General features: G+C 42.5%; 1 protein-coding gene across 1 annotated transcript; it reads right to left on the reverse strand.

The window, feature by feature from the left end:
- Positions 1 to 1,608: 1,608 nt before the first annotated feature.
- LOC118775070 (ATP-binding cassette sub-family G member 1-like) lies at positions 1,609 to 23,386 on the reverse strand. The gene is made up of 15 exons (XM_036524779.1): positions 23,188 to 23,386; positions 21,443 to 21,686; positions 9,267 to 9,384; positions 8,208 to 8,340; positions 7,737 to 7,787; positions 7,180 to 7,325; positions 5,737 to 5,860; positions 5,510 to 5,624; positions 4,847 to 4,995; positions 4,466 to 4,567; positions 3,795 to 3,963; positions 3,582 to 3,682; positions 2,912 to 3,070; positions 1,986 to 2,104; positions 1,609 to 1,901 (listed from the first exon to the last, which is right to left on the reverse strand). The coding sequence occupies exons 1-15, from the start codon at positions 23,248 to 23,250 to the stop codon at positions 1,673 to 1,675; spliced, it is 2,022 nt and encodes a 673-aa protein (XP_036380672.1). The 5' UTR covers positions 23,251 to 23,386; the 3' UTR covers positions 1,609 to 1,672.
- Between the last annotated feature and the right edge of the window lie 1,075 nt (positions 23,387 to 24,461).

The following is a 24,461-nucleotide window of genomic DNA, read 5'->3' on the forward strand; positions in this document are numbered from 1 at the left end:
TTTATATATTATTACATTTCAAACAGGAGTTTCACAGAAAAAAAATCATTATCTTTTGTATTGTAGACAACAAGGAATGTTCAAATGTAAAACATATCTTAATTCAAAATGATGTCATAACTTTTGGGAACAAAACAGGTGATTAAAAAAGCATTGTAAGCATTATATACCCCTGACCATGCTATCCATCTGATTAGGAACTAATAAAAAAAAATCTGGTAAATCCAAGAAAAAAACTCCAATTCATCATATATTGTACCATGATATGTGACAACTCCTCAAAGCAGTCAAAAAAGTCATACATGCTTTATTATATCAATTTAAACTGTAGTTCTGAGCAGAAAGCAACTACAGTTCTATTGAGTGCAGGATGAATTACTCTCTATGCTGGATAACTTTACAGTTCTTAAGAGTTTAATGCTTTAAAATGGGAAATGAAATCCAATCAACTGGCATGATGAGTGATATACCAGTGCAGGATAACAAGGATGAAAATCAGGGATAATTAAAGGCAGTTTGGAACAGTCACATATAACAAATTAAAGCAAACAGAGTTAACTTTTTTGTCCATAACTTACAACCTGTAGAAAGTCAAGTCAGTCATTGAACACTTTTCACTTATTTGTAGAATACTGCGGATGTGGTGTGATCAGGACTGGAGAGGTGCACAGATGTTGGACTTAACACAATGAGCTGCCGTGAGTTCACATTATGTCAGCAGGAACAGACCAATCAGGAGAGGAAGAGGCCAGCCTGTACCTGACTTCTCTGTCCCCACCATTGGGCAGGGGTGGGTCTACATGGGAGACCTAAAAAGTATGTGAAGAGACCAGCTCTTTCCCATGTGATGCTTGTGGGCTTAGTGCCCAAGCCTATAGCACTTACTCATTTGAGTATGTTTAGCAGAATGGTTGGCCAGTGTACAGAGGAGCCACTGCTGAGAAAGACTGCCTGACAGGTTCTATATTAAGGGTGTGGGGAATGTTGTGAATTTGAGTTTCAGCTCATAATAATGTTCAAAAACACTGCAGTCATCTCTCCACTGCTAAATGAACAAGACTAGATAAAGACTGGCACAAGAAATCGATTTTTCTCCACTCCAAATGTATTTTTTTCTTAAATGCTACTATGTTAAATGTAGCTACTCTATTACTTTTGACAAGTCTAATTGTCACACTGCAAGTAGTAATGTTCTACAAAAATAAAACTGGAGAGGAACACAGAGCCATATATAGCTCAAGAAATCACCAGTTGTTATTTTATTTTTGAATTTCTGGGTGCCACTGTTCCACTGTTTTTGGCCTTGGATCAACAAATGTCTGCAGAACAGCACCAGACCTGGGCCAGGTCTGGACAGTTTTTCTCATCACGGGAATCAGGTTCAGACAAAACCCCTCCTTTGTCCTCTGTTTGTTTAATCCCAGAGAGGAAAGCAGGCTCAAATGCACACATGCAAATACATGCACACACACACACACACACACACACACACACACACACACACACACACACACACACACACACACACAGACACACAGACACACACACACAGATGTGGACATGTACATGTTTTTTTTTGCTTTCACTTTTAAAGACTGTAGACTGGGGCCTGTAGAACGCTGGGCCTCCGCTGCCAAGAATCCACGATGGCTCCCTGTCCTCTTTGGCCAGTCTACCTCTGGGCACTGATCTTGTAGCGCAGGACAAAGTAGGCTATGAGGCGGAGCGAGATAAAGAAGATGCCGAGCACCAGGAAGTCCATGTACAATTTGGCATTCTCCACATCCAGCTCCCTGAGGATGGCCTCTGACTTCTGGAAGTGACACGTGTCACCTTTGTCGCAGTGGAGGTCCTCGCGGTCCAGCCCGTAGATGGACAGGATGACACCCTCAAACCCGTACCTGCAGGACAGCAGGAGGAGATTTAAAATGCTTATCCTTAGTTTATCCTGAAGCATCTCTCACAAAGAGGTCTGGTCCACTTGCCTGACATAGGAGATGTAGGATATCCATTGGAGGTATTTGGGTATGGTGTCAAAACTGACAAAAAAGCCAGAAAACAGGAGCACAGGAATGGCTGTCACAGGACCAACAAACGTTGCCACCTGAAATATGACATGAATATGAACATGAATATGGTTATTCAGGGTCACTCAAAATCAATGACAGAGGTACTGATCAGTGACAGTGCAGAATAAGCGCCCACAAATGTCTAGTAGGTCATATGCTGCACTGCAGGGATCAATTCATATTTCTAAGACTTCCACCAATGTATCCTTGCTATTTACAGTTATATCTGAGCCTAACTATGGACATACAGCAGGTTTGTGTCGGTTTTAAGTGACTGATTAAAAAATAACTTGAAAACATACAGATAAAATATAGAAATGGCAATAGTTTCCCTTCATAATTTATTTATAGTGCAAAATGTACTTTATACAGTACTCACATCATTCACATGTAATACACATTCAAGAAGTACTTTATAGCTTATATCTTTACTTTAGGAAATGCACAGATACAAAGGGTTAATTACCTAACTTCCAATCAATTATCTAGATGAAGAGAGTCAATTTGTATTAATTTGTCTATAAGCATGGGCCTTCAAGAACTGAGTTTGTTTCCCATGCCTTTAAAACCAGGACCCAGACTCTCTGTGTACGATGACAAGTTATAAAATATAAACCCTGGCTTTCTTAAACTGGCTTCCTGATCATCTACAGTTGTTTGGGTACCTAAACTCCTTCTCTCACCTTCAGAAGGTGTGTCAAATAAGATGCCCCAGCTAGACCAGTAAAGTCAATTTAGTTCTGTGTTCCCTTTTTGCTTCATTGAACTGAACAGCAGTGATATGACACACTGCTCATTATTGATGGGGAAAAACACACAGATGTTAACTGCAGACGGCTCACCTGCAACGAAGTGGATGCTGCTCCAATCAGCAGCCCCAGAGACTGGGCTACTAGCGAGGTCATGACCCCCAGAGCCATGAAGAGGAGGAAGCGGACAGCCTCGGGGGGCTGTGAGGTCATCCAGTACACGATGCTGCAGTACGCTACGGGGAACACGACCTGCACAGGCATAGAGGAAAACAGATGTTTTGCTACTGTAGTACTGTAATTTAAATTCATAGTCATGTGATATAATGTTCAATGTCATGCAATACATTGTTGTTGTTGTAGCAGCTTATCTCTGAGTATAAATTGAAGATTAGATGAATTAATGAACTGATAAATTCATAGGTAGGACATGACATAAGCCAGATCAAATCACTTTGATCCAAGCTATTCACAGCTCATTTACAACCTGAGCACTCTGTCCTTTGAGCAGAGACAGTCAAATTAGTTCCACGGGGGTTCTGTTATGTAATGCTAGAGGAGGATTTGGCTAAATTAAGAGAAATAGCTGATTACAGTCTGTGGGAAGCCACATCTCTTTGAAAACCAGTGTTTTTATGAGCTTGTGTCTCTATCTGCTTCTCTGCATTTATCTTTTGGTTTCTATGTGTCTGGGTAATAGCCTGACTAGCCTCTTTCCCAGCAAGATTTCACTTTCCAGCAAGGTGGATTTGTCTTGGTCTACCTGGAAGGGAACATCAGCCATGGTCTTGGCCAGATAGTAAGCCTTCAGGCTGTACCAGTAGTTCAGGTGCTCTCTCAGGAACACGCCCATCTCCAGGGGAACTAGAGAATGGAAGGGAAGGAATGATGCAGCTTTAGTCTCTCCAAAAAACTTCCAAGGTGCCTGGGAGAGGCCCAACTCCTTCCACTCCCAGAGTCCCCCAGGTATACTCACATGTTAGCACAGTGGGCATGAGGGCGGCGAACATGAGGAACAGCATGGAGAAGAACAAGAAGCCAGAATTGCTGAGCACCTTCTTGGCCTCGTTGCCAATTCCCAGGTAGAGGAGTCCGATCAGGATGCCGATCCCAATGTGAGACATGATGCGCAAGTGAGTCAGGACCTAACAGGTAGACGGGATCAGAGCCTGGATCAGAGTGTGCTAAGATACTACACTTCCCTTACTCACTAACACATGACAGAAGAAACAACACTGACAAAGCCAGTCAGTTTTGCTAGATTCAAGTAAAGGATCAAATGAAAATGAAATGCCCACAATACAAATTTTAGTCCAACCATGGCAGTGTGATGTAGTAGGACTGGACATGAGGACAAGTTGGGGCATTGCCCTGAGCAAGGTGCAAAAGGTGAATTTCTTCAGTACATTTCAGTGTCTACTGGTATAAATGGATAATGTTTAACCTGTGAGAGATGGCCCGAATAAGGGCAATTCCCAAGCAAATCAATAGAGCAGCACAGTAATTACGTAACGCAGCTGTGAAGGAATGACATCATCTTTTCCCCATGTTCACTGTACAGCCACGGTTTCCTGCCATTTTAGAGAGATGTAACCAAAGGCACTGTGCAGTGTGTGCTTCCATTCAGTAGGTGGCACTATTTCTTACCGAATCCCTCATGATGCTGAGAAAAGTCCTTTTGAACAGGATGCTGAACTGAGTCATGCAGCTGGCAGAGAAGCTGTGGCAGCCGTCTGTAGAAGAGCAGTCCTGAGGAAACATAGCAGAGCAGTGAATGGACAAGCTGGAGGTTCAAGGCTCATTTAGTGTCTCTGAACCCATTTAGTGTCAGAGCCCACATCTTTCACCATTATGTCCTCAATACCAGCACTGACTGCCTGCGCATGAGCGGTAACATTGGTCAACATCTAGCCAGCCAGTATAAACCAGGACAAATCAGCTGTTGTCTTTAGCTGGATGTTTAATGATCTTGCAGGCTTGTTTCCCCTGAGATTGAAACAGGGTCTTCATAATCGGCTCTGCCCTTACCTCCTCTGAGGGTTTGTGCCACAGGAAAGGGCTGAGGGGCCCGTCTCTGTGGGCCTCTGTCTTGTAGTCCTTCTCACATTTCATTTCCTGCACGGCCTTCACCAGCCTGGCCGTCTGGTCGCCATACTCTCCTGATGCCACCTCCATCACTGTGACACAGCAGAGCAGACAGGCTTAAGATAAACCCTTCAACCACCTGAGCACCATGTGGGAAAATTGAGCTAAGAACATAATTTTTTAAATGAAAACACACTGTGAAAAAACATGTTCTTGTCTTCTAGTTTCAAGACACTTCATTTGAAGTTCATCTGAATAAGAACATACTGAAGTATTTCTTCCTTGTTTTTTCTTGTCATAAGACAAATGATGTGATTTTTTCAGTTTTAAAAAGAAAACTACTTTTTATAATAAAAATATTAGAGTGAAAAATCTTCAGATGAATGACAAATCACAAGAAAATTCATGGTAGTGAACTTCGGCGCTAACTTAACATGAAAGTTAAGTTTAATGTTTTCTTTTTTTCTGAGGTGCATAGCTATATAAACAGCTTATAACAGGTAAGTAGAAGAATATCTCTAAAATATGCTATCACTTCAGTGTACATTAGGTGTCTTCATAACAACAACGCTGACATGCATCAAGAAATTGCAGAGCTATTCTCACCAAAGTCTGCAGGGTTGTGGTATGTGGGACAGTTGAGTCCAAGTTCCCTGAGGTACGGGACGAGATTAGACACCTTCCCCCGATAGATGCACTGTCCCTGGCTCAGGACGTAGAGCTGCAAATCAGAACGAGATGGGGGTGAGAAAGAAAAGCATAGAGTGCTGCTTGTGGATATACCTTATTGTACACTTCCACAAGGTGACTGTGGTGAAACTGAGCTGAGTTACCTTGTCGAAGAGCTCAAAGAGCTTTGCACTGGGCTGGTGAATGGTGCAGATGATGGTCCTCCCACCTTGGGCCAGAGCCTTCATGAGGGAGACCACCTGGAAGCAGGAGGAGCTGTCCAAACCACTATGGAACAGAGAGGGACAGCATTCAGTCACCACACATTTTCTATTTATAATGATCACACATTCATCACTACCTGCTTCTCACTCCAAGCTGTGACTCTACCATTGCTGAAGCTATAACCATTCTGATTTGTTGGCTTATTATGAATATTTTTTTAGGGGTGTGGTTTAAAACAGAGAATCCATATTTAGCATAGAAATGCACAGAGCATGGAGGACGAGAGGAACAGAGGAGCTGATCATCTGGTCATAATAAATAGAATATCTGTGGGGTCATTAACCAGGCCAGAGAGCTCTGGATGGCTTTACTGATATAACACAGAATGTGAATTAGACATTGTAGACCTGCACCCTACCATGCCTTTCAGAGTGCAAGGTGAAACAAAGCCATTGGGAGCAGCATACTCACAGCTACCAATGAGAGTTCCCCACTTCTCATTTGACTCATAGGCTTTCATCTAAGCCATCCTGTTAAGCTTTGACTGCAGCTGGACGACACCAATTTATCTCTACAGGGGCGTATATGTGTCTTCACTGTTGAGAAAGGCTATTGAGTGTTTGCTCGACACACTGCCCGATTTTCTTTTTGTGCGACTCAGTCAGAGTGCTCAGGTGCTTTTCCCTGCCCTTTGGTGACCCCGGAACTCTGAAGGTGAGATTAGGCACCTGATCGGATCAGAGGTGCTGCATTACTTGGTTATTAATCAGAGGCACGACTGACATGCTGGCTGAGGGAGCTGAAGTGTCATTCTGACAAACTGTTTGAGGATAAAACCCTCCCAGAAGAAGGGGGGGGGGGATAGAATATCTAACATCAGCCCACAAAATACTGTTTGTGATTGATATGATCATTATGTGAACGACACATCTAGACAGTTTCTTTTCACAAACACGGACCCCCGAACCACATGTCACATGCTAGTAATATGCCTGCAGGAAGAACCCATGGGTACAGAAGTAACATAGTGTCATGGGGGAATAACAAACTGTTGCAAGTCTTAATAGGGACCAAAGGGATCCTCCAGCTCTCTCGGGTAACTTCATTCCCTCCAGCCTTGTGCCTTAAGGGAATAGGAGTTAATAGGAACCATTTCCTCTAGTCCCTTTCAATGAGACCAAACCTCACTGATGAGGGGCACATCAGTTAACATGCTTTGGGAATTAGTGTCCACAGGAACCATAATGTGGCTACGCACTTAATTGATTTTGCACTTATAACCTCATTCTCGTTATAGTGCAAGGTTCCGGGGGGGGGGGGGGGGGGGGGGGGGGGGGGGGGGGGGGGTAGTCCCGCAGTGGTTTCGGGATTGGTGAACTCACCTTGTGGGCTCATCGAAGAACATGACCGGGGGGTTGTTGACCAGTTCCAGGGCGATGGCCAGTCGTTTCCTCTGCCCCCCTGAAAGGTTGGCAGTGCGGGTTTTGGCGCACTCCAGCAGTCCGAGTGCGGTCAGGATCTCCCTCACCTGATAAGAGTGTCAATCATAGCCGGTCAGGAAAGCCACCTAAGCCTGGTTGCACAGGGGGTCCTGGGTCCATAAACTGTCACCTAGTTCCACCAAGCATTCATCTTATGGCAGCACTTTCTGATTAGCTATGTCTCTTAATGGCAGTATGGCTTTCCCAAAATGTGAGCTGTCCTCACGTAAAAAGGTGCGCTAGAGATGGTGCTGAGGCCATCAGTCTTGCAGTCGTCACAAACAAATACCAACCCATACAGAGAAATCACCCTCACACCATTTGAGGTATAATACAATAGCATATTCATGCAAGTGGCTACGGGTTCTGCTATGAAGGGGTTAATGGGTCTGACAACATTTAGCAGATGATAATGATGATTATGGGGTGTGTAGGACGCCCTCATAAGATGCTCTTACCATCTCCCTCCGGCCCTCTTCCTTCTCCTGCAGTTTAAGGTTGGCTGACACCTGTAAGTCAGAGGCAGAGATGCAGTTATACATATGGATGAGAGTTATGTCACAGTGTGGGCATCCTCCCACGCAAGGCGCCCTGAACAGCAAAATCATCTGCATTCCACTGTGAATAATGCATATTATCACCACCGAGTCTGGTAAATAATGGTGTCAGTAATTGAGTAAGTGAGCAGAAATGCTCTAGCAGCAATTTGAGTAGGTGCAGTTTAGCAGCTTACGCTTACATGTGTCAGTGTGGAGAATAACACTTCACGCAAGGCACAAATAAAGTTCAATCTAACAAGGACAGAGAGACACAGTCACTTGTTTTTTTTTATCAGATACAGCCATGTCTATGTTGGCTGTCTGCACACCCGCTGCAACTTGACCTTTCACGCCACCCCCCAATGCCAGGCCCTCTCTCCCTGTTCTTACCATCATGGCCTCCTGCACTGTCAGGTGTGGGAGGAGCATGTCATCCTGCATGATGTAACATGACACCTTCCGGAAGGAGCGAAGGTGACGGGGGTGTCCATTGATCAGGATCTCCCCTTTCATTCCGGTCTCTCTGCAAACAAAAGGCAAAAAATATGTAGTTCTGTATTTCTTTTAAAAATGTTTTCCCCCTAACTTTAGTAGTTGCCAGTTATTGCCTTTAAGCTTGACACCACTACAACGACAGCTGCTGCGGCATGCATGCTTACCATAACTATTTTTCACACTACAAGTCCCAGAATGTACCAGGAGGCAAATGTCACTGGACAATAGACACATTCTAATGACACCATCTGAGTAACTCACAAGTGCCCATGTGAGTCTCAGAGTGTAGAGAGTGGAGCAACGAGGGGACCATAGCTGACCTGCTGTACCCACCCCTATCCCCAGCGGAATAAAGCCAATTTGTTCTGCCAATGTGATCTCCTGGTCATTGTCGGCAAATGACACAGATGGTTTTTGAACCTGGGCCATAGGGCTCAGCTTGCACTTAACACAAGCACTCGTCCTATCTGAGCCTCTAGTGAGACAGTTCCTTATTTTTATTCCAGTATGCATCCCAAGCCCCTGACCATCGACACCCAGTGGGTCTGGAAAAACAGCAGACCTCCCCTTTGTCTCCCCAGTCCCTCAACAGCTACTTTTGAATAGCATGAAATCATAAATGGTATCACCAAAGCTATCACCTTCATTCTCCTCTTCTGGAGAGGTCAAGTGACCTACAGCTCAGTTACTAGGGTAGTGACGGCCAAGCACACCCACTGTCTCTCTATTCATTTGAGATGTGCATGATGTGCCAAAAAAGGGGTGAGGGTGGGGGTGGGTGTTGGATGCAGTCAATGTTCCCTGCAGATCCTACAACCACATTCCTTGGTAGAGGTATTTGAAACACCTGAGACCACACATGGGAAAGAAAAACCACCGTGAGTCTGAGTCCTTGGATTTGAGAGTTTATTTTTGAGACACCCTGTCCCCTGACCTTCGGATCTGCACACTCACCGATAACCAGCCAAGATGTTCATGAGGGTAGACTTTCCGGCTCCGGAGGGACCCATGATGGCCACCAGGCCCCCGCTGTTGAAGTTCCCAGAGATCCCTTTCAGCAGGGTTTTGTAACCTGAAACCCAGGGTGACAAGAAGCAGGTTGATGAGATCTTCCACCCGTCACAAAGGGCCACACAGACCTTCATTGACACAGAGTACCTGGGGGAGTTCCCCTCCAACCCCGCACCCCCAAACCCGTTGTTTTGCCAAACAGGGGTGTCTCTTCTCTGGGTAAATGCACATGCCAGCTTTCTGCAGATTCTGCTGTTATCTCACCTCCCTCTGATCCACCTCTCCCCGGCCAGGCACAACAGGACAAGTGGTCAAGATGTACTGGCCCACACCAGTCCACTTGCTGTTTCCCCAAAGTAATGCATTCCTGTCTTTGTTCACCTGTATTTGTTCCTGTGCCCTCTATGGTAGGTTGTACTCCATTTTGGAGAGCTATGGCAGCTTTCAATTTTTACAATCCAGGTGTCCATCAAAAGCTGATTGAAATTTATCTCTGAAGTCAGTCTGGCCTCCCAATCTATGTTTAACAAGTAGAGTGTCACAGAACACCACCCATGTTCTATATTCAAATGATGCAGCACAGAATGTGAATTCAACTTAAAAAATATTTCTGGAAGTCTTGAAAACTATTTCATCAGTGACAGTTGAATAAATCTCTTTAGGTAATTTATTTAATCAACTAGCATTTGTCTTACTTTTATTTTTTTTATTCATGTATTTATTAAATTTAGAGAATTTATCCCCTGAATAAGCTGTTGGCTTTACTCAGTGAAATGCTTTAAATATGTTTGTAGCTAAATGAAATATCAAAATGCCCAAGTGCTGCAAAAGGCTTTCTAATTCATCTGGTGTAACTGAAATTCTACAAAAGAATGGATTAAAATAATGACTTGACTTCAGCATGACTAAATGGCAGTGAGCAGTCCATGACCTCCAATCAGTACCCTAGCAACCTGGGTATAAATTGTTCAGAGAGGACCCACGTCACTGCAAGGAAATGTTTTTGTTCAAGTATACTGAACATAGCTTGAATGTGAGACCTTGAATGTAGACCTGAATGTGACCACCCCTGCTCGAATGCCATATAATGCCATATCTAATGCAGAACTCTCATTTTCAAATCAAACACAAACATGAGAACCAAATAAACAATCACATTCGATGGCCCGAATGCCCGACAGTAACCTCCCATCCACCTAATGAGTGCAGTAGCATGGTAATCCTGTTGATTGCGGTAGCTCCCAGCCCACGGTAATTGGATTTTCTGACATAATCCGTCAGAGAGATACACAAATACCTCCGACCTTTTATGTCCTCTTTCAGAGAAGGCTCTGTTGGAGCAAGCAGTCTGTCTCACTGGAGAGAGAGAAGCAAACACTCTTTTCACCATCCTGTACACAGACAGGTAAGCTCTAAAGAAGCCCAGCACAGGCCCACAAGGTCAACATATACATTCAATCACTCTCTGCACTGCAAAAGGCACTTTTTGCCGCTCTGAACACTTCTGAAACTAAGCAAATGGGCCACAGTTCCAATTACACCAAGGTCTGCTTTATTAGGATGTAAAAATCTTATCAACGATGCAGTTGAAGGTACCAGGCTCTTATGCATCTGTCCTGTAAGGCCCCATTTATTTCACATGTTCTTCATGTGTCCAATTAAATACTGACCATGGAGTTAATTTTAAAATACCTACTGGTGTTTTCTGGTAAAAAAAAGAAGTAATAACTTCAAACTCCAATCAGATAAGCATTCTAAATAATTATTATTACAAGGGAAAGTATAAAAAAGACTTCTAGGAGCAGTCCTTAGTGTCTGAAAGGTACTGAGAGCTGACCACACAACTGATAACCTAACAATATATGCTGCAGATTGAAAAAGAACAATTGGTTCACTTTGGAAGCACTGTGATTCAATACACCGTAGATTAAAACATTTTCAAGAGGCTGGGGACATATTGAGCCTCAAAAAGTACAGTTTCAGTTTATTCAGATTATGATTAGACCATAAGAGTATTCAATGACAATATTCAACAAATCGTGCCCTTCAATATCAAAGTGTGTGCTTATATAATATGCGTATGGCACGTTTGTAGGCATCTGCCTAGCAATACAGAGGGGGGAAATGAACCCGTTGGCCTCCCTCCACTGCAGGGACATAACACGGATTTCTGTAATGCACAGACTAATACTGCTGTACCTTTTTATCTGGCAACTAAGTGGATTTACTCATTTAATGGAAACTAGATTCATGATTTCAGGCACAGGTTGTTTATCCATATTATGAAAGAGGAAAATGTTATTGTCTCATACCTTCTAGCTTTTTCTATATACAGCGGTTGTTCCCAGAGTAGTTCCCCTGTCTTGCAGCAGCTGTTGCCATGTTGCATGTAGCATGGTAATGCTACATTTTGTTTTAGCCGGGTTGTTTTGCACATCTCATCAGGTTGGTACTTGCTCAGAGACAGAAACAATCTCGATTAAGACCATTGTTGTGTTTCTGCCAGTCAGGCTGACCATTCCCAAATATGACTACTCACTTGAGTCTTGGTTGATGAAATGTAAAGAAATGCCCATTTAAAAATCAGTGTGCAAAACAGCATGGAATGCACATCCAGCATCAAAGTTTGTTTTGCAAGAACATGTACGTGGTTAATCCTTTAATGACCTGGCCTGATCCTATGCACTATTGCGTAGTTTCTACAAAGCAATAATTATTATAATCAGAGCACACAAGAATCAAGCCTGGAACCAGATTTTCCCATAAGGGATCTTTTAAGTGGATACCTGTACTCCAGCCAAGCCCAATGATAGCACAATGCTGGGCCGCAGTTACAATGCCTTGGTGTCATATAATCTGCGCTGCCGGCTTGATGGTGAGATTCCAGTTACAAACGAAGAGGGAAGCTCAGTCATTTCAACCGGGTGAACCCAAGACCGGCTCAGAATGTACCTTTGTCCTTCCGCATGAATGGCAGTTATATTCGCTTTCTGCTCGCACACCCGTGCCCATCACCCAGTGTGACCTCGCACAGGTGAGGCTCAGATCACAGAGCCACGCTGCCTGTCAGCTTGCAGCGGAGGGAAGCAGAAGCGCAAAACTAAAAATAAGAGAGCAAAGGGATCCGCAGCTTGGTATGCATGGTTAGACTCATCACCGCGCTGCAGTTTCACAGGCAGAGAGGACGTTGATGGGCCTTAAAGGGAACGGCACGTGGCGGCGCACAGGGGCGGCCATTCTGGCGCTCAGGAAGCACTTGGCAGGGCACGAGGGGGGATGAAGAAAGCCTCTCTTCTCTGAAACATGCCAGACGTTGCTAGCGAGACTGGAGCTAGGCAGCTCGTCCTGTTGAAGACAATTACACAACCAGGCCACAGACAACTGTCACACTCTGCAGTCTACATATACTTGATCCGCTGATAGCAAGTTGCCCAACTGAAAAGAAACGTTCTCTTTTGTACAGTGCTTGTGTTCTTTTGTGCTGCATTGGTGTATTATTGTCTTGACCTTGACTGTGAGTCCAGACACGCTGCTGTGAGGGTGTCTGGTAAGCCACTGAAAGAAATGAAGGCAAGCCCGGTTTGGGAGTTTGTTTTGTAAGGCAGCATTGTGTTTGCACCCAAAGGCGGTGCTATGAGAATATGAAACACAGGAAAGCTTCACTGGTCATACCAAGAATTCATAAATCAGCCGTGTTAAAGGTCACCCACTTCGCAATTGATATGTCCAACACATACTTTCCCTGAGGGTCAATTTCAAAACCCTCATTGTCTCGTTGTCCCGGTTCTTCAGGACAGCAGAGTGGAATTGGCACTGTAGAAGTGGGTCAAACATGTGAGAATAATGCAATCACAGAACAAAGGGGGGGAATTGAGCCGAAACTCAGAGGGGCACATAAACAGTGGCATAACTGCATCGGGAACATAGGCACATACGCTGGGTCCTTACGCCCTCATTTGAGGCCATTCCTTCTACATTTTGATTGTCATGTCATAATGACTTCTTTCAACACCCTATCATCTTGAAAATTTGGTGGTCTATGGATCAGGTGACCTTCTTGCACCAGATGACATCTTTTCAGGTAAAAGAAATTCACAGCTTGATGGCACTTACCACAGTATATCAGACATGCTTGTCTCCTTTCAGGCAAATTACAAGTAGCATTCTGTGCTGGAATATTGACTATGGAAAAGACAGCAAGGTCTTTTGGTTTGGCTGTAAGAGTTTAACATAATGGTTTGGTTGTAATGGTTTAACATACTTGCTAGTTGGTACCTCGCTTAGCCAACCTTTGGAACTTTGTCATGCAGTACTTCTAATATTATTGATTCTGTATGGTTTTCGCTGGTGTTGTACTGTACCTCACTTGTAAGTCACTTTGGATAAAAGTGTCTGCCAAATGAATAAATGTAAATGTAAATGTCTTTTTCACAGGTTGTGTCAACAACACCCAACTGCACCAATGACTGTTCCACAGTCCTCATAAAAAACACAGCATTTTCTAAGCAATCATCACAAGCATTGATTATGCACATTATCAGACACCTCCTGGCACTACACTCAGTACACTATGGCATTTTACCCTCATTGTGTTCTGTTCTGAATATTATAGGGCATGTCCCATATCTCAACACCACAGCAAAGAGTTCCCTGCCAAACTAACAACACACCTCTACAACAAAACAGATCAACAGATCAATATTGTTATTATGCAGTATGTCATTGTGAGCAACAATGTTGCATAAGATTATCCATCATTCTCAGTCCAGTTCCCCAACAATGTTCCACAGTCACATTTTCCCCCATTCAAGCAGTAGTCAAGCCCCTCTGGGCTATAGGTAGACTCTGGAAAGCACACATAATAGCTTGTATCATCCCTGACAGGAACGCACCTTTTTCTAATTTGCATGAGACTGGGACAGCTGGAATGATTTTAATGAAATAAGCAACCTCTGTTTCAGGTCACCCAGGCTGACCGCCCAGCTCTGCATCAGAGCACACATAGCCTTCAGGGACAGAGTGCAAACAAACAGCAGTGTCCCACTTCTGACATCAGCGCACTTAGCTGTTCTTAGACGGTGGGATTGCGGAGCGGGCTGGAGTGACCTAGAAGCCCACGGCATATGCCGCTCCCTGACGGAACGAAAGAGCACGTTCGGGGCTGTCGGGGTATCGGGGGCCTGCACCGACAGAGCCAAATCCTGGCCGCCAGAGATTCGAGCTGGGACCAGTGACGCCGGGAAGAGGCCGTGCTTCTGAAAAAAAAAAAAAACCCGGCAGATGGCTCCTGCCCTTGCATACGCTGCACTTTCATCTCTCTGGGTGCAACCCTTCAGACTGCCCGTGCCTGTGTGTACTCTCAGGAGAGCTATCAATGTCAAAAATCACATCCTATTTGGCATGACCGTCTCAGAGCTTCTCTAAAATTGGCTTGTGCATTTACACTGTTGCAGTAACAACCAAAGGATTAAAAGGCTGGCACACACCCATATGGAAATTAAATATATTATATTGCCAGCCTTTCAAACTTGATTAATGCAAAGCAGAAGTATACTGCAGTATACCAAAACTGCTATACTTTACATATCTGAAATATATCGATTGAGCTAAAAATACATTTATTAAAATAGATTCAAAATATCTTCAAAATATCTTATATATATTATATATATAATGTTCTGAGGGTTGTGATAAAACAGGCCTGATCTCACATGGAATGAACCAGGTTTTTCAGATGCCACACTAATACTGAACCGCTTTGACTGAGGATGGGTTATGAGGCAGAGAGTTGGTCCGAGACAGCGTGCACCCTCCTTCCGCTGTTTTCCATGCCTGTCTGTTAGACTCGGTGACTCAGCCCAAGTGATTGTTTTTGCACCATCCTCTCTGGCTCCGTCTCCCTGGGTGCTGTGCCAAGCGTTCCCTTTCTTGCGATTTTGCAGAAGGAATTCTATTAGAAGCAACACGTTACGAAAACTTCTACAAGGCTATTTTAATCCTTGGAGGAAGAAAGCGGCTTAGGATGGCCTGTGTCCCAGGGCATTAACCCTCCGCCATGTTCCCCGGGCATATGCCTGCATTAAGTTTGCACAAGGTGACGGCGGTGCTCGTGTCTTCAGCTACTGGCTGCCTCATACAGCTGCACTCAGATCAGCGGAGCAGCTGAAAGCAGGGAGCTCACTCCTGCCATTACATATTGTATGCCTGAATTGTCAAGCCACGTCTGTATTACGCAAGAGAATTTTTTTAAAGGGTCAGACAATCTTCCCAAAGATTATATTAAATTATTTGAGCAACTTTTCCTCTGAAGTTGTTTGTTTGCCTGTGGAACACTGACCGTACATGGTCACAGCACGTCACAAGCTGCAAAAGCTAGTGACAGCCATACCTGTGCCTGCTCTTAAACAGACTGGATTTCTTTAGTGTTTTTTCTTCATCTATAAAAATATAATGCATCCTCAGTAAATAAATGTGTTCATTCACACGTCTTTTTTGTGTATCACCACCACTGCCTGCTATTTGTCGAGCACACCCAAATGTCTGTTGAGGGTACAATTTAAAAATCCAACACTAATCATTTTGCAAGACTTGTCACTAGACTTCACTTTGTCTGTCCTGTATTTTTAGGGATGGCAACGACTCAACTTCAACTAGCTGTATAAAATAATAATATATAAAATGTAAGCAGTACTGAATAAAGAAATACTTTATCTGCAAATAAATAACAATATAGCGTTTCATTTAAAAATGACACAGATACTGAACTGGTTCACCTTGATTGGTCCACTCAGCACCCTTCCCTCCTCATCCATGTAACAGCACAGCCAATCACTGCTTAGTAGCTGAAATCTGTCCCTCCTCTCTTCCCCTCCTTCCTGCTAGCTGAGGTTACTATAGTTTGTTGATCGATAGTAACCCCCTGTAAGCAGCTCATGCAGTACTTTGCTGCAGTGCACCAGCTCGGGAGAGATTTCATTTGTTTCTCCTGTGGATCACAAAGATTCTCTTGACAAGCCTAAGTGGGGCATTTTACTTCAAAATCAGTTACAATGTCTACAAAATTGTCATTTGGTCTACTTTTCTTGGCCACAATTCATCCTCTAGTGTTAAAACAGAAATTATTTCAAACACCAGAGATTCTCTAATGCTCTTAAGCTGTGATTTAAAGGTCTACGGTTATATTCAATAGCCATTAAATTATCTATTTTTGTTGCTTATTTAAAATGTTTTTGTTGTTTAATTAAAAGGGCCAGTCTTCAGATTCTTCTTTTTTTCTATGATGGTCTACAATTATCAGGCTACCAGTTGAGGGTTTCTGCACTGATAAGTGACATAGGGTAGCTGTGTGGTGTAGTGGTAAGGTTGCTGGTTCAATTCACATGCAGGCCAATGCTATTGTACCCTTAATCCAAACTGCATCAGTAAATATCCAGCTGTAAAACTGTATATACATGGATAGCATCTAAAATTGTAAGCTATGTAAGTTGCTCTGGATAAGAGCATCATTTAAGTAATTTAAAATGAACGCATTCTTGGTGAAACGCAGAGGAAGCCGTAATGTACTTGCCGATGGACGGCCTACGGCCTGAACAAGTATGACCCCTTTGAAATGCGTTCCACAGTATGACAAAATCCAACCATAACTCCATTATATAGAGCTGTGTTGTGACTTGACATTAACTGCTGCTATTCCTGGCCATTTCGAGAACACATGCTTATTTAAGCACAGGCCAAGAAGGACTTCCCCAAGCTACTCAAGTAGAATGTGGCATTGTGAAAGGGGTTTTCACTGAGGGAATTTATTGTCTTGTTTCCCACAGGTATTTCCCAAAGGTTTCCCCTTGCTGGTACTTATGACGTTGGTCTCTGAGCTGTAAGGATTGACTAAGACATAGTCCAAAGCACAAATGCAACATCAACTGCTCTGTATTTGTTTTTCATTGTGCACAGCACCGATGGTCTCCACCTGCCCTAGCAGCCATGTACCTTTCATTGGGACTGCAAACCACCCTTTGTTAACGGTGAGACAGACACAGATACAGACACTGTCCTGTCACTTGCTTTTGCTGGTGATAGGAGCATAAATGAAACATGAGAGCAAAGGTTTGTGTGAGTTTGTACAACTTTGTATAGGTCACTCACTCTCATGGCACTGGTACAAACTATTTTGCCAAAAGTCTCACTGAAATTCCCATTGGATGTGGTCAGATATGTCTGATTGCTGTACAACTTCATGGCTTGGTAACTGTTGTTTTGGATGTTCTGGATGCAAATTCTTCTTTGGACAAGATTTAGTTCAGGAGGTTCTGTTCCTACTGCAGCTTAATTGCTATTGCAGCGGGTCTCCAAAATGTGTGTGACATTTTGCTGGGAACATACAGGGCCAAAAACAAATTCAGCAAATGTGACCCTCAGACGTGGTTCCACTAAGTGTGCCACTGGCAAAGGCATTTCTCATCAGAATTTCAATGACTAAATGTGACTAAGAGGTCATGCAAAATAAAACGTCAGTAAACAGCAGCAGCGGAAATGGACTTCATAATTAGTTTTCCCTGCTGTCAGGGAGTATACAGCGCTTTCAGGATAATCATTCTGCCTGATTATGCACAGTTCTTTTCTTTTTTTTCTTAAATCAACAAGAAATTATCTAGTTTTCCAGGTCACAACACTGCCAAAGCCACTGAACATGACAAAAGATATGTTCACTACATTTGTCATACTTGCAACAGATTGCTTTTACAACTCACATTGGACAAAGTGGGCTAATGTGTAGCTGTAAGAGGGTAATGTGGCACTGTACCCAGATCAGACAAATCTTCACACAATGGGCAATAAAGGCACATGAGAGGGGAAGATCATGCCACCCTCAGTCACCAAAATAAGGCAAGGTGTGTAAAGCAGCAGGGGCCAGACGAAATACCAAACACAAACAACGCAAACTCATTAAAAATGCCCGAATGTCACCTGGATAATCTGAGTCGGCTGCAGAGCAGAGCTCCTCTCCTGAGTATTGTGCCTTTGGATGGTACAGAGTTACTTTAGGAACAAATCAGCTTTAGACAACTCAGGGTGTCCAAGCGTAAGGAGCTTCTTTGTTGTGGCGGCGCAAGGACTTTAAGAGGGAAAAAGGGCAGACTTAAAAAGGCACCGAGGGCTTTTTTGAGGAAATAAAATCAAGGGGAAGAAAAAATAAATAAATGGCCCAAAGGTTGCATATATCCAATATCATGGAGGCCTGTTCATAGGAACCACGATCATCTGAAAGAGCACCTGGGGCCGCTAACTGAAATAATTACTCGTCTACAGTCTTGCAATGTTTAACCTTTCATAATATACAACCGCTTCACAGCATGTCATGAAACCTAGGTTATGGGTCCCTCCCAACACTAGGAGAGTTGCTGCCTCTTACACCTGGAGTATACAGCATGTGCTGGAGGATATAAAATCAAGGTAAAGGGTGTGGTGGGATGGTATAACCATCTAAACACTTTCACTGGGATTTATTTCCAGGCTTACTGACTTGTTTGCCCAGAATATTGATATTAACCCCAAACCCAAAATGGAAATGCAAAGATAAATGATTGTTATGCAGATCGTTCTTCAGATCATTTGTTAGAGAGGAGTGCTGGGAACCCTTTACATATCTGGAGAAAGAGATGCATGCTAAGGTGCATCACTATGCTAGATCTAATGAAAGAACTGTTAAGCCCAGCCCTCACAGAACCCCTCCAGCAGTAAGAGGCGCTGGGGCGAAGCAACCAGCTGTGCTGTTACTTTAGCAACACATCTGGCCCGTTTGTCTTCAGTGGCAGAGCTCACTTTCTAAACAAAGGAATGGACGCAATCGCTAGTCAAGAAGGAACTGGTGGAAAGCTGATCTATTTTTCTAGAAGACCAGTGCTTAATTGCAGCCCTCAGCATCACCTCAAATTCTCATAGAGTTCAGTGGGATTGGATTTCAGAACCCAGCTGGCTCTAAATGACAGGGATACTTGGTAATTGTAGTCCGCATCTGGATGGTGTTTTCAGTTCCTTTACACCTCCCTGCACAGAATATCAGCACCAACAACAGAAATATAATTAAGGGATTATTTTTTTGAAAGGGCTCTAAAAAGCCTTCTTACAAACAATAATACAACCCGTCGTGCTTGCTCTGCAACCAAGGAAGCATTACACTTCTCAAGCGTGATATATCTTCCCATGAATTTTTGCCACATACGAGGAAATTCATATCCAATGTGTACTGTGTTATTAAACGTAGAATCCACTCGGACTTCAGAGATTCTTTTGTACAGTTTGTACTAGGGACAGATGCTCAAACTTTGCCTTAATTCTAAACAGTTTGCCTTTACATCCTGTGTAATTGTTCCTGTTAATGAAAATGTAGCACGTACACGGTGTACAAAGAACCAGACATGTAGGCACTGTGAAAAAAATATGAATCAGTCTTCCTCAAGTTTGATCCCTATAGCTAATATCACCACTTCAGCAGCCTGGGATTTGATGATATAATGCTTGCGTATTAATCACAATAAAATTGAATTGAGTCAAAATTTAAAAAAAAAAACAGTTTCACAACCACTTACTTTTATGAACATTATTAAATGATTACACACAAATGTCTATCACCTCCAAGAAAGAAAAAAGATCTCTGCTCAAGGTCTTTTTACTCAGCTTTTGTGTCTACAATGGTGATGGAAGATTACAGCTTGGGTGTTTTTGAAATTCCAAGGACCATTACTAACTTGTGTACACAAGAATTGGGGGCTTATATAAGCTCATTTGATACTATGGGTGTGACTCCACCTAATAGCGTGTGCCTTTCTCAAAGAAACCTAAACTTCCAGTATTCAAGCTTGGTGTGAGTATACCAGGCCAGCTATAGCAGGTAGGGCTTTGGTTGAAATAAATCAAGGGAAAGAAGAAAATAATAAAGATGTGATCAAAGGCTACATATAAACACTCTCATGGAGGCCTGTTCACAGGAGCCATGATCATCTTAAAGATCACCTGGGGCCGCTGACTGAAATAATTACCCGTCTACAGCTCTGCAGTATTTAACCCTTCATACTAAAACCCACCCGCAGCTTGAAACATGTCATGATACCCAGTTCACGGGTCCCTCTCATTACTAAGGAGTGTTATTGCCTCTTACACCTAGTATACAGTATGTGCTGACCATTACTTTTAGAATTTTTTTCAGAGCAATCCTTAAATTCTGACTTTTCATGAAATGCTGAACAAAACGACACAAAACATAGTAAGTATGGTGCAGGGCAATATAAGAAATACCTTCGCCTAAGTTTGAGACATTTCTATACCTAAAAACATAGCTACCGTAAGCCTATCAATATATAGCATTAATCTGTGAAATATGAATGATGCATAACTTTGTATATGTTGATTCTATCTGCAGGTAATACAATGCATCTTCAGATTTCAACACATATTCAGATTTCAATTATCTTCACAAGGTGTTAGAAATCATGGTTATCAGAGGTGATAGTGTCGGTCTTTAAAAATCATCTTCTCATTACATTACATTACAGTTTCTCATGAAAAGCTCATTGGAATGGCCCAGAATTTAGTGTACATAGTCTATGCATGAGTCATTACCATGAGTCAATAGGTTTGCTCACTAAACTGTTTTTTTTTTATATAAATAAATTGCAGAATAAAAGTTTCTGCATGAAACAATATGGGTACCATCACTGACTGAACTTTTATGCAGATTTTGCAGATTTGAGTGCATTTGTGTCTACATCTAGGACCAGCATCTATCAGCTAAAAGCCAGATGAACTTAATGTATGACAAACCTGTAGAATATGATAATATACTTTTCCCTCATCTTACTTTTAAGTGATCTGTTGGTTTGTCAGCTGTGATTCATTTACAGTTAATATTAACTGCTGATTGGAAATTGGTTCCTGTGCAGTGACGCAATCCATAATGAAGTCACAACACAAAACACGTAAATGATAAAGACCAGGGCCCACACAAGACGTGGGTTTTCATCAAGCTGAAATCCCGAACATTGGAGATCGCACTAATCTTAGTCATTTTCATACTAAAAGCAAGACAGCGTGATTGACAGCTCAGCAAAGCGGGCTTCTTGTACCTTTTTTTCTCCACCATGGTCCCTCTGGGACGGAGTAGGACAGGTCTTTGAATTCGATGTTTACGGCGGGCCGCCTTGGCAAGTAAGAAAACCGCTGCGCCTCAGTTAGGCTGTTCTCCACCTTTTTTAAGTGTCCGTGCAGTAATGGCGTCTTCTGAGTGCCTACTGTGCTGGCAATCACTTCATCAATCGACACGCATACAGTTCTGGGGTCCAGCATGAGATCGGGAGGCCCATTAGTATTCTGAGGAGAAAATATGAAGAAATGTACAAAATCTCGCATTAGCCAACAGCGACGTCATGTAAATAGACCTCCGCTTTAGACAGAATACCAGACAGAATGATGAAAAGACTGAACAGCGCCTGAAGAAGCGTTCTTCAAACAAATTCTTGTTTAAAGCATTACACCCAAATTAACATTTTCTCAGTTCAAATTATTTTAATTAATATTTCACTTCCTTTTAATTCCAATCAAATGCAATTATGCAATTTGTAGACTATCCATTGTAATTTAGAAACGTGTTCATTTTAATTTATTCATACTAATGCACTGAATTTTGCTAAGAGAAATTTAAGTATTTGCCTTTTTTTTTTTTTGCAAAATGGGAACGAAAGTACTTGTTTAAATGATTTTATCTAAAGTACAATCTCTGCTAAGGTATCCGCACTGGCATTTTTACTTTAAATTTCACAATTACTTAATTTTGGGTCAGGTTGTGTGCTGACAATTTATTGATCGAATAATGGAAGGACGCTTGTAGAAACAAACACTCAGTTGAGAAGAAACCGATACATTAATCGGTTTGTTAATTTAATGAACTAATGATTTCCTCTCCCCAATCTGCTGATATTATTTGATGCAACTCCGCTGTGAGGATGCTCAAAAATAACAAGACTAGCCTAATCCTCTTCTATCAACACAAGGCTGGGGTTACTATCGGACAAAGCTTATTTTAAGAGAGAAGGGGAAAACATAAATGACGCGACATAGGCCAATTGCATACGATTTTGTCAGTATGAATTTGTATGGAACGGCATGTTAAAGACATTAAATAAACGGCGCGTAAAATAAATTCTAAAACATTACCTGATACAGTCGTACATTTCTACTATAGGAACAACAAATTCACGGGAAGATCTCTGTGTAAAAGATTGCACATATTGCAATGAAAAAAAAATCTAAAAGCATCATCACACTTTTGAAATACACATCGATAAACCTTGAGCTTCAAACCATGAGAGGTTACTGTCGTTCATACTCCCCCTCATGAACAGATCATAGGCACAGGTGGACTATTTTAAGCATGCCGTCAGATGAATGTTGGATGTCATGGATTCATTGTGCAGCCCCAACTAGCCTTTACTTCGCACGGAATTAATCGGTAGACGTGTATATCTTTGTAAGGAAATTTAAATATGCATATGCCATCTCCAAATGGTACGGTCGCATTGTTTTACTCAAAATGTCATTTTTTTGTTTAACCACGCTGTTATTTCAAACAATTTTCTTCGGGCACAGAAAGGAAAGATTGACAGCTGAGATTGACCCAGTTAACATATAATGCTCTCACTCATGTACTGTGACATTCTTTTAGACTGTTGCGTTAGCCATGCGAATGCGCAGGAGAAAACAGACATAAACTAACAATAACACACGTGTATACATATGCAGACACACATACCGTTATACGCCTTGCGCATCTTTAACATTAGCAACTGTTTTTGACATGGAATGATAATCTTACCATTATGATGGAGTTCGTGACTGCAGTGTTGTTAACTGAAAAGGCTGCCATCAGACAAGCCATTCCTTATTCTTTGTTGCAGTCAGGTTATCCAAATGTTATCCCAAAACTCTTGGTTCATCTGTTCCCAAATATTTCTTTCCCCGCTTCGCAACTGTGAATTAGCTGCGACTCCAGTCAGGACTCCAGCCAGCATGAAATCGCTTTATTATTGTTTACAAGCAGACAACCTGCTCCCTGTTCATCTCCTGACATCACGTACTGTCCTGTCGGCGATTGGAGTTCAGCAACTGAAAGGAGGGGCTACGACAGAAGATGCTCTTCTCACCTTTAAGAGTTTCAGGACACTGAATGCAGAATCGTTTGATCACTAGAAGACAAGACAACGCACAAGACACTAGCGATATATTACATATAGTGATTATGATCAATAACTGGTAAATGTTAATTTCCGAAGATACCAGCCGTTAATATGATATGACTCAGTGATTACTCTTGTATGAAATTCGCAGCCACACATTGGCAACACAATGTGGCAGGATGCTTTTAGTAAAGAAAATGTTAATAACATTGTCAATAATAAATGTCATGGCGATAGAGGTACAACCATAGCAAGAAATCGATCAGAATCGAGAGATATGCATAACAGGTGCACGATTGTAGTATTGTAATTCTTCGACACAATAAATAACTGTCGTAATACATCTTTTGTACATTTTTACACCTTTGTCCTGCACAAAATGTTCACACAGATTCTTGTTCAGCTGAAAATACACCGCAATACACCGCAAAGTGAGAGGTACTCAGGTCCTGCCTGGGCAGATTCCAGAACAGTGAAAATTTCGGGGGATAAAGTTGATACTCCCCCTGGTGGTGATCTCGGGAACCTGTCTATGCCCCATCACTTCACATACATTCTTTTCGCGTATGTCTGGTTAAAAAAAATGGACACTGTAAGTGCATTAAAACTGTACTATAGTATTTTCCAGAACATTTTCTACACTGTTCATTGCTTGTTAATTCTGTAAAGTAAAATAAGGATGAACATGTATTCAGGCTCAAAGCAAAGCGGGATTGCATCTAATGAGGTGTATATGGAGAGCACTGAATTTCACAGAGCAGGGCAATGCAGCTACCACAGCACTGCAGGGTAAGGCTGTGATTCTCTGTGAGGTAGCCTGCCTGGCCCAGTGGAGACACTGTGTACCTGCTGTCGCAAGGAGAACCAGTCACAAGGCCTGGCATGTGCCTCTGCTGCTACTCTGGGCCCTGAA

Source organism: Megalops cyprinoides, chromosome 3 (genome assembly GCF_013368585.1).
Source record: "Megalops cyprinoides isolate fMegCyp1 chromosome 3, fMegCyp1.pri, whole genome shotgun sequence".
In the NCBI taxonomy this organism is placed as follows: Eukaryota; Metazoa; Chordata; class Actinopteri; order Elopiformes; family Megalopidae; genus Megalops; species Megalops cyprinoides.